Source organism: Semicossyphus pulcher, unplaced genomic scaffold, assembly GCF_022749685.1.
Source record: "Semicossyphus pulcher isolate SPU_LCO1_2020_fin unplaced genomic scaffold, fSemPul1.0.p SCAF_8, whole genome shotgun sequence".
In the NCBI taxonomy this organism is placed as follows: Eukaryota; Metazoa; Chordata; class Actinopteri; order Labriformes; family Labridae; genus Semicossyphus; species Semicossyphus pulcher.
This window is the reverse complement of record NW_027211759.1, coordinates 12,516,330-12,531,091: the sequence shown is the minus strand read 5'-3', so window position 1 is coordinate 12,531,091 and position 14,762 is coordinate 12,516,330. Positions and strand designations below refer to the sequence as shown.

The following is a 14,762-nucleotide window of genomic DNA, read 5'->3' as shown; positions in this document are numbered from 1 at the left end:
TGATTTAGAATGCCATTTATGTCATTGACTTTTCAAGAATCTAATACAAATGCATTACATTTCACCAGCTAAAACCACACGTAACCACTACTGCAATAAACATCACCATACGAATAGAAAAAGAATCAGAGGTTGGCTTTCAAGCTTGGGAGAGATCATGAAGAGCCACATGCTCACAATCTAGATCATACACATTCATAAAGAGCATCAAATATGTACACACACACAAACACGCGCACACACACACACACAGCATATAATACAGCATTAAAAAGGAGTGGCTGTAAAAAAAGGCATATGGAGGGAGGGAGTGAGTTACAGTTTACAGTATGAAAGGTCAAAGGGTAACAGCCAAAGTGTACATAAAACACATTTTTTACAGTTAAGCCAACTTTACTTAATATAAATATTCTTCATCCAAAAGTCAGTGCAGTGCCTTCTGCTCAGGCTTCACCTGGTCCTCATGCTCGTCCACGTTACGCCCAGTCCGTGCCAGACCTGGTCCAAGAATTACTGTTTCCACTTTACACACAAATCTTTTAACATCAGTTTTTTGTTTCTGATCTCCCACTTTCTCTTACGTTTATATGTGTGTGTATGTGTGTGTGTTTTTTTTTGCCACCCAGTACCTCAAAAGTCCAGCTGTGAAGTACAAGAGTTTGTTTTTCTACCAATTAGCCAATAGAAAAAGAGATCAACAAATTTACAAGTGTCCATGTTTGTTTCTTCTCTCCTGAATTCCCTTTAGAAAAAAAGAAGTTCACAGACGGAGCAGCTCTACTGGATTCCCCTGAAGAGACACATTGCAAAGACCATGGCGAAGAGCTGAGGGAAAGAAGAAAAGGGAATTATTAGCACACTAAAAAAAGAAACCACATGTAACATCTGTTTACTACTCCCACTCTGCATTTAGATCTATAGCTCTTTAGTTACATTCATTTCTCAATACTCTGTTCCCTCTTTAAGACACTCTCTACACACTTACTTACACCAAAACACTCTGTAATTATAAACATTTTGCAGGTTTACACGGTATTTTACAAAATAATCCTATAAATTAAACTACAAATTGATATATTCTGCTACAGCTACATCAAAAGTGAATAGAAAAAGATTAGGCAGGTTGAACCCTATTCTATTCCTGAATGACATCCAAGGAAAATTACAAAGGGGCATTAATAAGACATAAGGTATATTGTGGAACATGTGGTTAAAAAATGAGGCTGACCAGCACTACCACATCTCTATATCTTTAGCAACCCTTTACATGTACACTACCAGTTTAACATTTGGACACATTTTCTCATACAAGTGAATGGGAAAGTGTGTCCAAACTTTTGACTGGTAGTGTATGTTTAGATAGTATATACTCAAGGCATGTGTGTAAATTTCTCATTAATTTTTATTTATTTTAGTGGCGTTTTGTTTACGTTTCTTATGCCTTTATTGAGAAAGAGAGAGGACAATGGATGTGTCAGAAACAGGGGAAGAGAGAGTGGAGATGACACGCGGTAGGGGGCCGAGGGTGTGAGTCGAACCTGAGGTCGCTGCAATGAGGACGCTGGCCTTTGTATACTCAGACACGCGATTTAGCCGCTGAGCTAATTCACCGCCCTGCCTTAGTATGCTTAACACATACAGAACTGTAGGTACTATAATCCTTGCAGTAAGTAAAAAGGTGCTCAATACATAACCACTTAACACAGGAAATTTTAATCTATTGCATTATGAGTTATGGGCTAGGATTTTTTTGTTTGAAGACAAATGTTGTCAGTGTTAAGATGCAGGGGTTGATCCTGAGAAGAGCATGAAGTGATTTGTTTGCATAAGAGTATTATGAATGTGAAAGTGAGTTCTGTGCTGAGCTTTAGTTTGTAAAAAAGAACATTGACTTTTTAATAAAGGAACTTTTAATTAGTACTCAGCAGTGAGACATGCTGTAACCAATTTTGAAAACAAAGCAGCCCCGTCAATTCTCTGTTCTGGTAGTACTAAGTCTCACCACTAGATGGGGGTATTACCAAACAAAGAGCAAACAAGACATAACTCACAACACTACACATACTCAGGCAGCCAACCTCTGTTTAATTCTGAATTAGCTCTTTTATAAATTGAGTATTCACATCACGAGAGAAGCAATAAAAACGCTGCAAATGTGATGACAATCCTTCATACCTCAATGGTCAGCACCACGATGGCCAGCGCTCCGGCCACATAGATGTACAGCTCGAAGTAGTCAACGACTGCAGAGTAGCAGCCCTGTGGATGCACAAAGAGGTGACACTCAGTGGGCTATACACTTAGCAGAATTACAAAGACAATTAAAGTAACATCACAGCTTTAATTGTGTGAGGCTGTGAACAAAGGCCCGGCTGAATGAGAGGGAAACGGGGCCTCCAGCCTCACTGCCTTTTAATGAGGGCTCTTTGTGTGAAACGACACACATTGTGGACGCCTCGTATTTTCCTATTGGCTCAAAAACAACAGGTGGAGAGTGCAGTGAAAACCTCTTCCTATCGGCTTTCACTGTAATTACATTTCACTCCGCGCATGGAAGCAGGGATGTGTGTGTGTGCGTGTGTCATTTCCACATATTCATATAGTTATTGTCCTCTTTTTTTGCACACTTGTATGCTCTACATAGATTCCAATTTACCGTTGTATGCACAAGTACACAAACCCCCACACATACACACACATCTCCACTGGTGTCTCCACATAGTAAGATGGCCTCCCATGACACCCAATCCATGGAAAAGCAGCTAATCAGCCATGGAGGAGTCAGGGAGCCCCTGGATGTCACCCCTCAACTGACTCCTGCTCTAATTAAGCCGGCTGGAGGTCTGGAAGGAGGGAGAAAGAGAGCGCTTTCAGTGGTAGATGGCAGAAGTTACCTTGTTATGGCGGAACATCATATTTCCTGATAGGCACTGCTCCTGGCTGATATAGGCCGCCTCCCCGCTCTGACTGGCTCGCTGGCAGCAGGCTTCTGGCACCATATGATTCTGGTTGAGCAGCCTGAACAAGCTGTCCTTAAAATCCTCGGGGCTGTTCACCCCGCAGCAGTCGAACTGATGGGAGGAAGAGGAGAGAATAGGAGAAGAAGCCCTTGTTACTGAGTGCCTATTTGTGCACTGGCCTGTGGTCCAGTGTGGGTGCGTGCACCAATCCAGCATGAATATTGACCTAAATGTCTGGGATTGTATCTATAAAATATAGCCCCCTGACGCCAAACCTTCCTGTCTCCGCAGACGGCTGGTGGAAGCAATGAGTTGGTGAAAGCTGCAGTGTGTAAGAGCTTTGCCATGTGTGCTGTGGCCTTACTGTAGTCATGATGGCGTTCCATGTGGAGGTGAAGACGTCAGTGTTGTTGTAGCCCTGATAGTGTCTCTTCAGCTCCTTGGTGAAGTACTCTCTGGTCAGCTAAAAAAAGGCAGGCAGGAGGGCAGGTTAGTGTCAACACAGGGGTAATAGCTGGTTCATCAAGAGTCTGACTAAAGTTGGATTGCATTGCTAAATCAGTGGAGAACTCTTTTGTTCTGTTTTAAAGCACAGAAAGAGGGCTGTGGAAAAAATGAACAGTATAAAAGTAGAAAAACTGCCTTGTGGAAAAATAAGTAAAGAGGAGTAGGCTGTAAATGACAGCTTTTGGTGCTTTGATATCGCTTTGAACACACTTTGGTATTGAAATTTGACACCACAGCCCTACTGGGCACTGCTGATCAAAAGGTGAAGCTGCAGAGACTTACGTGCTCCCGGAATATGAAGGCCAGGATGGCAGCAGCCAGCTCTGCCAGGAAGATGAGGAGGATGAGCATGAAGAACTGCAAGAAAACAAAAGGAAAAAAAGGAGGAAGAGTGAGGGAGAGCAGGACAAGGTGGTTGAGTGTCAGAAAAAGTGCACGTCAGTCACTTAAAAATCACATTCTGGCTGTGCCCGCTTCACTCAGCATCAATAATGCATGAGGCTCGAGGCAGGAAGGCAAATAGAGGGGCATTTTGCTCTTTTGGCTTTCACTTTCAGACACGACAGTCAAAAAAAAAAAACCTGACAGACGGAATAATCCACAAACATGCTCACAAACAAGATCAGAAACACAACCACATTTCGAATTTGTCAGCAGACTCACAAAGAGTAGCAGACACTTGTTTTCCCGGATGGCTCCGCAGCAGCCCAAGAAGCCCAGAAGGAAGAGCATGCCTCCCATGCCCAGGATGATGTAGACGCCGGTGAACAGCAGGGGGTTGGCTGCTACTATTTCCCTGAAGCCTGTGGGGTCCACCAGGACCCACACTCCCACTCCCAGGAGGAAAGAGCCCCCCAGCTGAGGCAGAGAGAGGAAAGGAGACACAAGTTAGACAAAACAGAAACAGAAATTGGCTGCATTTTAAAAATTAATGGGAACTCAGAGGAGAGCTCCACGTCCCCAGTGAGACACAAAACATTCAACAAGCTGTCATATAATGGAAAATAAAATTGGGCCCTTTTTTCCAGGAAAACTTGCTGGTAATGCAAATCTCTGAAAGGTTGGGGTGAGAGATAAAAGGCTGGATCTCAGCAGAGCCATAATGCCTCAGTGGGGGGTGGGTGAAGATATCTACCCTGCTTCAACTAACCCCCCCCCCCAACCTGCTGAGGAAAAGCACCGCACTGCAGCCTCCATCCTCTCCCAGCCTCCTTTCACTAAAACCCCATCTGCAGCCACCGCGGGGTGACTCATGTGATTAAGAAAAGAAGGTAGTGAAGTGTGGAGGGGAGAGATCTGAGCCTTCTACACTTCTACCTCAATCCCCTTCTTCCTGTCATACGGAGAGACCGGAGCTTCAGGCGGAGGCTGAGGTACGAGGAGAGCAGGTAGCCATTTTGAAAGCTGGTTGGATGTGACAAACGCAGTTGTGTTAAATGTGGATGAAGCGGCCATGGAAGGAAACAAAGGGACTGCGGTGTAAAACAGTGGTTGTTATTGAGCGATGTTAACAGCCACGTTCATTCTGTGCTCTGCTGGTTGCATTATTACCGCGGCCTCGTCTAAGCAGAGTCTCTAAACGCTTTGGTTGCGCTTAATAAAGCAGGAAAAGAGACAAACCTTCTTACTCCGACCCCCCCCTCACTCTTCACAGGCTCAGACTAACAGGATTACTCCTGATTGTCTGATCAGGACTGATAAACTCAGGTGCCAGTCACAAAGTCTGCGTGGCTCAGATGTGTGTCAGCGCACTAAAATCTAATCAAAAGAGAATTTGATAGAATCAAGATTGCCTCGGTGTAATGAAATGCAAATGTGGCTCCATTAGTCAGTCAGGCAGAGGGCAGCCAGGAGCCCATCTCACATCATTAGATTGACAGTATCTCCGCAGATAGGCAGATTAAGCATCTTTGAGAGAGAGAGGGAGATGAACTATACTTACAAAGATGAGGAAATTGAAGACAAACATGAGGTACTTGATGCAGCTGAGACAGTCCCCCTCCATGGTCGTCCCCCGTGCTGAAGCCTCTCCCTGCCCCTGAAAAAAAAAACACAGCAGGCACAGAGCTCAACATTAAACGTGCCACTTAATGAACGCTGCCAACTGTTCACAGTATCCCCATTCTCCTGCTCTTTGGATAAGCATTCAGATGAATCTGCCAAGAAAATAATACTCTGCAAAAAAAAACCTGCTCATAGTTTTAATGAGTTCTGCCACTCAAACATTCAACACATATATAGACACACGCGCACACACACACAGGCCTGTCACTTCATTCGGGCCAGTTTCAGCAGAAAATCCTTGAGTTATCCCCTCAGGCGTACTGTCCCCGCGATAGATCCTAAGCAATCCCTAAGTAACTACAAGTTGGGGCTTCATTGTGTCAACCCAAGCTGACACAACACATCTCTCCACACGCCGTGACACCTCATGTAATTTTAAAATGTGCTTTCACATTCCCCATCAGCGCTTCCTGTCTCTGGACAGATGGGGTCCCCTGGGCTCGGTGCGACTATGTCAGTGTTTTAAGGATATAAGTCCTGACTGGTGCGCATCAACCAACCACGTATGGCCTTTACATCTTAATGTAATGAGAGGCAGGAGCCCTCTGCCTGACATAAACACACTTTCCCTGATGAGGACCCGTCCTGGAAGCACTCCTGGTTAATGAAGAAAGCCTCTCCTGCAAAAAGGGCGTCTCACTATCCATGACCCCGTGTACCTAAATGCATCTGATGCACCACAAAGCGGCCATTGAAGCATTTGTTTAAACCGAGCCGCGAATGAAGCAGACTTTCCCCTCGGGGAGGACGGGACTCGTCTGAGGAATCGGCTCTACATTTTCTGCATAAAAACTGAAGTGGAAACAATCTGTGGAGCAGCTATAATTGCAGTCTCAGTCGAAGGAGGAAAATTAATTATTTGGCAGAAACGACCCGGCACTCTTTGCTTTGTAGCAGTCATTATTAATTTGCTCTCCCATAGTGATAGCCAGCATTGAGGCCGGGTAACAAGCGGATTAAAAAGTGATTCCTCCCATGCGTCGGAAAAAGGTTAACACAACGAGGCAGCAACACATCGCCACCTCCGAATTGAAAAAAGTTAAAATGCTTTCTCTTCTCTTCTTTTGTCGGCACGTCGGTCAGACGTAATCTCATAATCTTCAGGCAGTCTTTCCAGCGCCCGCTGAGCTGTCAGACGTCTCCTCTGTTTGATCTCTCTGGTGCTCTGAGGCCGCGGTGAAGCTCCGGTTATGATCGATCATGCCAGCTTTGATTCCTGTCTGTCTTTGAAGGGGCGATGGGTCTGCTGTCACTCAGATGGGATTCAGCCACGACCCTTTAACCCCATCAATCAAGAATCTTCATTTTCAGGTGACATGAACTGTAACAAACCAGTCTTGAATAATGACTTCTGATAAAACGGTTTCAGGTCATAACTCGGATCTTTTTCTAGTTTTTCAGCTTCTTATTTCAATGAGGAAGTTCCTTCCGTCTCGTTGCAGGCTTGTGTAAGTTGCCGCGACATAAATTTGAACAATACTAAAGATGTGAAGGCAGTCTTTGTCTGCTGTGGGAGCGAGTTAACACAGAATGAGAACATTTCCTCCCCTCACCAGCCTGAGGGCTTATTATTTTTTCTTCTCCTCTCCTCCCCAGACGTGAGGGAAATTGATTTAGAGCTACACTTAAACACCTCCTCTAAATCATAATGATATGCTTAGGTATTGATCACTCTCCTAGTGCTGCTCTGAGAGCAACCAACAGCCTCGTAACCCGAGATGGGTTTTAATTAACCCGTCCCTTTCCTAAGCCCGACTGAAAGGCCTAATGAGGGCACAGGAGGTCTTACTCGAGATTTGCATACATTACAGTTTGAGAAAAGGTTCTTTCTTATCCCTTCTGCTCTCCACAGTTTGTCCCGGGCCCCTGTGAAGAGTGCAAACTGTATTTACTGGAGCAGGGGATGAAGAGGCGGAACAGGGAGGGAGAGGAAGGGGTCGGCTGGAAAAACTCTCAGGGCTGAGCTCACATCTCATTCTCCAAACAAAATGTCTGATTTCTCTTCCAGCTTCGCCCTTTTTGCTCTTCGCTCCCATCTCAGGGTCGAACCAAGCGTCAGATGTGGAGCCAATTTTCTCTTCCGCATTAAAATGCATTGGCTGCTTAAGAATGAAGTGGACTAGCCAGGCTGCGAATAACACCCCTATGGTGCAAACCAGCATAGTATAAATCAAACTGCCACGGAGACCCTGGAGAAAGTGCAGAGTAAACAAACTGGCCTTTCCCATGACTCCCATGGGATCGCAGGTCCTCATCGATCACAGGCCGGCCGCAGATATCTGAGCGCTAAGTCTCTGTGAGTATTCTGCAGAGTGCGTTATGTAGACAAGGGAAACGTGGTTCACACCCCAGGAGCTGCAGTCCAACAACAACACGGACAAATTACTGCGAGATTAAAGGCAGAGCTTCCTCAGGTGTGCTGCTTTGCTTAGCAAGCAAATGTGTCCAGATAAGGAGTTGTGTGGCGTTCAGTTTGTGTGCACCAGCAAAAAAACAAGACACACAGTAAAGAATAAAATGAGACAATGTGTCTATTAGCTGGATAAAATGTATCTGTGTCCTCAGTCTGATCATCTCAGCGGCAGGTTCTGCCCTGAGGTGAATGCCAACTCCGTCTATTGTCTGCAGCGTCTCCGTTACTGACATCCTGAAATGCCAAACGGCACTAAGATGCCATTGTTTACACTTGGCAAAGACTGATCCACAGCCAGCTTGTGCTTGTGGAGGCTGGCACGGTTGAGTTTGATTGTGGATTAATGAGAACCGATCCTACATCAGCTTCACAGCACCGACAGAAGCCAGCGCTCGGTAATGAGGGCAAACCCGTCTGACCTAAATTCTTCTGGAGGACGAGGAAATATCGCTACAGGCCTTTTTTTCATGCTAAACTCAGAAGACCAGAGTTTTCTTTTTTTTTGCGGTCGGCATCTTCACAATCAACCATGATGGTCATGTCAACTCACTGTAATTAAAAGATAAGGAAGACGTAGCCCCGCATTTAGAGAGCTCTTATATAAATAGCACACCCTTGGGTGGTTCTCCTTGAAGTTGACACTTGCAGCACGATTAATGAAGTGAGTCCATATTCCCCTCGCTCCACTGGCCACCGCCCCGGACAAATGGATCAGCATGACAAGGACACTGTGTCTGCTCCTCGCCAAGCTGACACCGCGCTCCGCATACCCGCCCCCAGATAACCAGCCAGTTCACTTCATCCTGCGCGTGAGCCTGCATAACAAATAATCATTAATACTGGAACCCTGTTGAGATTTTAAAGGGTGGAACTTGACCCCTTTAAATGTCATTGACCCTCTAAATGATCACTTGTAGTCGAACCCCGGAGGACGGCGCATTTTGTCCTCTGGCTCCCCGATGCAGCGGGAGCAGGTGTGTGTTATTCCATCTACTGGATGTCACTCTGAAGCTCTCTCCGGAGTGCGCTAATACCCTCCGACAGTGACACTAAGGGACCGCACGCGTGCCACATCAACCTTTATCTCAATTAAAACTCCATTTTCATATTTCTCCATGACTTCCTAAATCAGCCGCAGCAAGTAAACACCCCAAAATCCGACTAAAGACAGGCTCCTCTGGCAGTGAGCGGGCTCCCCTGAGGCGCACCATGTCCCTTAATGAACCTCCAATTAGGAGAGAATGAGCCCTGGGCTGTGCTGTCACACTGAGGAGCTTTGAAGTGTGCTGAATGCTAAGCAGCTATCGCACTGTATGCTGCTTTAGACAGCATACAGCTTGCACAAAACAGGGAACAACCACAGAGAGAAAGTGTACGAATGTAGCTCAAAGGCAGCGCAGCACACAGCGTGTGTGGGTGTAGCTCATACAGAGCGGAGCGGAGAAAGTCAGCCGGGTGAGGAAGTTGGAGAAACTGTTAGGCTTGAAGCAAAGGTCCTAATGTTGTGTAGATGCTCAGGTTGAGACAAACAAATACCCTGCGCCCCGGCAAGCTTAGCTTAATGAGTTTTGCATGTATATCACTGGTGAACACTATCAGCGCCTGCACATTATGGGTGTTGTTAGTTCAGCACAAAAAAAGTAGGAAGTCTCGGATGAATTCTCGCCGCCTTGCGAGGCCATTTATCATCTCAGTCCATTGTTCGTATACGTGCTGGGAATCTCAAGCAGTTCTTATCTGAGCCTGTGAGCGGCGCTCTCGTGACCCATTCTGTTTGGAAATGAGTTTGTGTGAATCCCCGAGGGCAGACGTCCTCTGACCGGGCAGCTGACACACTCCTGAACAACAGGCTGATTAACTGGAGGGGACTCGCACAACGAGCAAATGCAGAAACACACTGACCATGTGTTGTCAAACTGCACCGCGGGCCACATTCCTGGCATCCCGGGCTGGGCACACATCCAGCTGCTCAGCCAGGACGAACAGTTGCTCGCACTCCTACAGCGATATTGATTCTCCGGCTCCTTAGATAGGAGAGATCGGACGCTGGGAGGGCACTGATGGAGGTGATTGAGATGAGCATCATTTGTGTGCGTGATTCATGATTTCTCAAAACAGAGATTCTCACTTAATTGTGTCGGCACCTTTATCTGCTCGAGAGGAGATACAAACTGCTCTGCGAAGGGGCTGGATCGATACCCGGCCCGGGCACATGCTCAATGATGCATTGATCTCCTGGAGCTCCAGCTCTCAGGCGGCCGCTCGTCTGGCAGTGAGGACATGTGGTAGCAGCACACAATGAGCACATAAACACTTCTGCACCGCCGCCTGTTAGGACTCGGCTCTGACTTTTCCCACGGGTTGCTTTGCAGGATGACACGTCGCCTGTGGGGCTTTCCACTGAAATGAGTTATAACTCAATTCTGAACTAAATGCTCAGCAGTTATTGTGGTGACAACAAGGGGAATTATTCCCTCCAACCCAGGCTTCTGCATTTGCTGTCCTGCCTTGCTGAGTCTTTGGTGGGTTTTCCCCGCGATCGCAGCCAAAATCATCTTGTTATGTGGAGTCACAAGGAGAAGAATCAATATCCTTCTTCACTTGATCCAGTTAATAATCTCGCCACGTCTTCAGTGACCAGTGTTTGACCCTAAATGTGACAGACAATTAAAAATGTGCAGATCTATTTTTAAAAAGTGTTCATCTTGTCTTTAGCAAATCTCTACATAAAGAGAGTTTGCATCACAGATGGCCTGTGCAGAAGTAAACAATGGGAGATTTAAGGAAACTAAGGATACTTTTAGCCTCAAGGGATTAAACACAAAGGGACACTCAACTGACACACAAAGTGTTCCTACGTCACCAAATCCTGACAGAGTTCAGAGAAACATTCACTACGGTGACACAAATAATCAGAGGTATGTGATATCCGTTGGGGCTGTTCTTAGCGCATGTTGGACCCTTTCCAGCCCTCAAATAAGGACCCTGGTCTCCACGGCAACCCGGATATGGGGTGAGAGTGGCCTTTGTCTGCTGAGCGGTGTTTGGCATCTCCACTTAGCGCCAGTTCCTGTTAGAAAACAAAGGGGAGCGGAGCCGAGCACTTTACGACAGAGGGACAGCCTGGCCAGCCATTTGTCTAATGAGCGATCGCTCGCACCCCGTTTCAAGGGCATATGTCACTTTGAACACAGCCAGTCCCACCTATAGAGAGCATAGAAGCTGCTTTATCATTTACTTATGAGTATGTGGAGCGTACGCACACGTGAACCCTCACACACTCAGCTAAAGTTAACCAGGAGAATAAAGAAAACAGCAAAAGGAACAGTGTAACCCAATTTGTGTTACAGGCGAGGGATCGGAGCGCAATGCAAAGATTAAAACAAAGCCTTGAGGATAAAGCGAGTGGATGTTTGTGTTTCTGTGGGAGCCGCAGATGAAAGAGAAAGCACATATATTAGAGATAAAAACTTTATAAAAATAAACCAGAAGTGTGTTAATGCCTCGCAGTGCAGCAGAAACTGTATCACTCTTTTATCTCAGGCTTGTTTTTCCCTGCAGTGGAAACACCTTGAACAGATATTAATGTGACCCTGTGACTATGAGACTTTGATTATAGAGGAAACTAGTAACAGGACTGCTTAAAGGGTTGATTTTGGTTTATTGTGAGTTATTTTCATTTAAATTTGACAAAACAAGGTCTACATAGCAGCAGTTCTGGATGTCTTTATTGTGTTTGCATCTTTCTTAGCAGATGGAGTTTGATCCCTCTGAAGACACTGTTTTGTAAACTATGGTTTCTAAGGTAAAGAATAAATTTTCTTAACTTTTAAGCGAACATGGATGTAATATTTGTGATGAAAAGTTCAGGAAAAGGTGCTATGTCCGTGGTCCGTGGTCCGGGACCCAAAAGTGGGTTGTGGATGCTTCTGAAGGACATGGGTTGCCTATGATGTGCTTGCAGTAGTACTCAATGGACTCAATGATTGGATAATCCCAGCTACAGTCACATTTACATTCTTGAAACTTTATAAGCCCTACAGTACTTAAAGGTAATTGCGGGACTTCCCAATTCAATCAGATGTCTACGATTGGCTCCCTTTGTCAAGGTTGTAACTCTTGATTTTCCTCGCTGACGGTCGCTTTCCTTTTTAGACTGTTTGCCTTCATCTGAGCGTCGAATTTGTTTCTTTTCTTTGGATTTTCACTTATTGTTGAAGTTGTATCTGTAGTCGTTGATCTTTTCTTTGTTTGTTCAGCCATAGTAGATTACTGTTTACTCGCAACACTTGCAGAGAGCGGAAAAGCAGCCGCTTAGCTCCGCCTACCCTCTCTGGCAGACCAACCACTGCTGGCTGATGGAGAACGCGTCACTTACTGGGTGCTGCTTGTGATTTTTTCCACTAAAGTCGCACCAGACACCCAGTCCATAATAATACTATATACTGCAAATGTAAAGGCTTTCATCAGTGGGCCATAGGCTCAATCATCACTTTGTTACCTCATTCGGCGATAGATCGTGACTTAACAGACATTTATTTACATGGAAAATCTACAAGATTATACCTTTAAAAGGCTGCTAATTAAATTAATTATAGAGGGAATATTTTCCTCTTATGCCCTTTCCTCTGGTCATTTTGCCTGACTATAATGCTGCTGTGTTTTGTGATGTTGACACACTGTGTTGTTTTGTTCCGTCTCAGGTCCAAACTGCACCATCATTGAGTCAGGAGGTGGTGGTGGCTCCTGAGACTAGACCAGCTGAGAACCACTGTGCTACGACGGGGCAAGAAATAACAGCAGTCATCAAGCCAACAGCTTAGCTGGCCGTCATTTCTATTGGAAAATTGTACTTTATGCTGTCTGTGTTCTGTACTGGCTGTAAAAACCTTAAAGTTTGGGTTATAATTTAGATGTTTTCTTTCCTCTCATCATCCGAATAAGTTTCTCAACCTTTGTTTTAAACTTGTATGCTCATGCTTGTGTTTCTAATCCTTTCTAACAACGTTTTTAGCAATGTTGCAGCTCTCAGTAACTCATTCGTGAATAAGATCTTGAAAAAAAATGATGTTCAAAACCAGAGTTATCCTTTAAGTCAGCTCTTCCAAACATCTGAAATGTCTCCAGAATGTGCTTGTCTCCTTCCACGTCACTCGCACATGTAACACAATACAACTTACCAGGTTTGCTGCTTTCATGGTTATGTGCTATGACTGATTACAGCCGACGTGTCTGGGTCTAAACTCCCCTTTAACCTCTCAATCTATACATGTCTGCAGCCCCAGCCGTGCCTGGAATACTAATGCTACAAATGCCAATGCAAATCAGAGGATAACAAAGACCGGTGCTGGCCTGCTGTGATGCTAAAGGCACAAAAGCACTTGTCTGCCTGTTTGCAGGACCGGCTTCACGCTCCGGCTCTCGCCAGCGCTGCTCCTCCTGTTAATGGCAACAATGGCTCTGCGCCTGTGCTGTCAGCATCCCACTGAAAAGAGACTGTCAACAGGGTCTTTCTGCTGTTTCTTTTTTGCTGATTTAACATGTCTCTGCTCGAGTGGAAGCACGGTTAGATTTGGTGGAAATGCAAAAGCCAAATGTTGCAGATGCAGAGGGGAAATTAAAGAACAGAAATGTGTTGCACAGGAGAAAATGCACCAAAGCTTACATGTGTTCTTTACATTATTTAGAGATAAAATGCAGCCGTACCATGTGTATCTTCTGGTGCCTCTTTGTTCAGGTGAAGCTGACGACTTCTCTCGGTTTTCTCTCCTCTCCTGTTTTCATGGGCTGTTGGACAGACGAAGGGGAAGAAGAAGAAGAAGAAGAGGTCAGGACTGAGCTAATGAGATGAATAAACAGTCAGGCACAGGCGAGGAGACAGAAAAGTGGCACATTTGTCTTGGTACGCGTAAGTCATTGAAGCGGAAAAAGAGTGCGAGCTTGAAAAGACAGAAAATAAAATTCTAGGACACTTAAAATGACAGAGTTTGCATTTATTATGTATGAAGTGCTCGCTCCAAGCTGTGAGCTAATTTAAGACTGCAGGAGTGTTTTATCTGTGTGAATATTTCCCTGCATGGCTGGAAGGCAAATTAACAGGGAAAGAGTAAAAAAAAATGTTTCATAGTCGGAGTCCAGGCCTGTGTCCTGGGCAGGTAAAAATTTAATGTCTGCCTTGAGGTATAAGAATCTGTCTGCTTCTCACTTGGTTAATTATCCTTTATTGTAAAACCCAACAGACCACAGTCTCCTCATACAGCCTCAGATGTGACCTTGATGAGCGTCTGAACTCATGCATTATTCACTGAAGGAAGAATACCTTCCTCTCTTACCAGACACTGCTGGCTTTAACCGTCAATGTGCGCTACGTCTCCAACCAAGTGCGGCTAATGACCAAAAAAATTGCTTTAAACTTTCCCCAGTTTCTTAACTGCTTTGCCACAAGTGTCTTTCAGCTGAAAATAATGATACAGCAATGAGAGCCAATTAAGGCGCTCGGATTCCAGCCCCAATGTGCAAAAATAGTCAGCAGCGCGGATTCAACTGACAATACTTTGGAGCCGCTTTCAAAGCACTGGCAGTGACAACTACAGCATCAAATATGGCGAGCGCTGCCTGCGGAGGCACGAACAGCATGCAGCGAGCTCTTGCCACATTAGATGGTGAAATGCAGGCAGGGTATTTTCATTCTGACAGGGGCTCGGGATGGAGAAGATCCCAGGAGTATTCTGGCTGATTGAGCCAGCCGTGTCTTCCCGCCGACACACCATATTGCCAGCCGACATCAGATTCACCAGGAAGCAGGATCCAACTGACAG

The 14,762-nt window shown here is 45.4% G+C and overlaps 1 protein-coding gene across 1 annotated transcript in view; it reads right to left on the bottom strand.

Annotated features, from left to right (window-relative positions):
• The window catches only part of tspan18b (tetraspanin 18b), a 34,088-nt gene continuing 19,326 nt past the window's right edge, over window positions 1–14,762 (bottom strand). Inside the window, exons 2-9 of the mRNA XM_069686380.1 lie at window positions 13,651–13,731; window positions 5,410–5,505; window positions 4,131–4,325; window positions 3,750–3,824; window positions 3,325–3,423; window positions 2,895–3,071; window positions 2,176–2,259; window positions 1–825 (exon numbers count right to left, since the gene is read on the bottom strand). Coding sequence (XP_069542481.1) covers window positions 778–825; window positions 2,176–2,259; window positions 2,895–3,071; window positions 3,325–3,423; window positions 3,750–3,824; window positions 4,131–4,325; window positions 5,410–5,505; window positions 13,651–13,653 — 777 coding nt within the window. The 5' untranslated portion in view covers window positions 13,654–13,731 and the 3' untranslated portion in view covers window positions 1–777. The remainder of the gene's footprint in view (window positions 826–2,175; window positions 2,260–2,894; window positions 3,072–3,324; window positions 3,424–3,749; window positions 3,825–4,130; window positions 4,326–5,409; window positions 5,506–13,650; window positions 13,732–14,762) is intronic.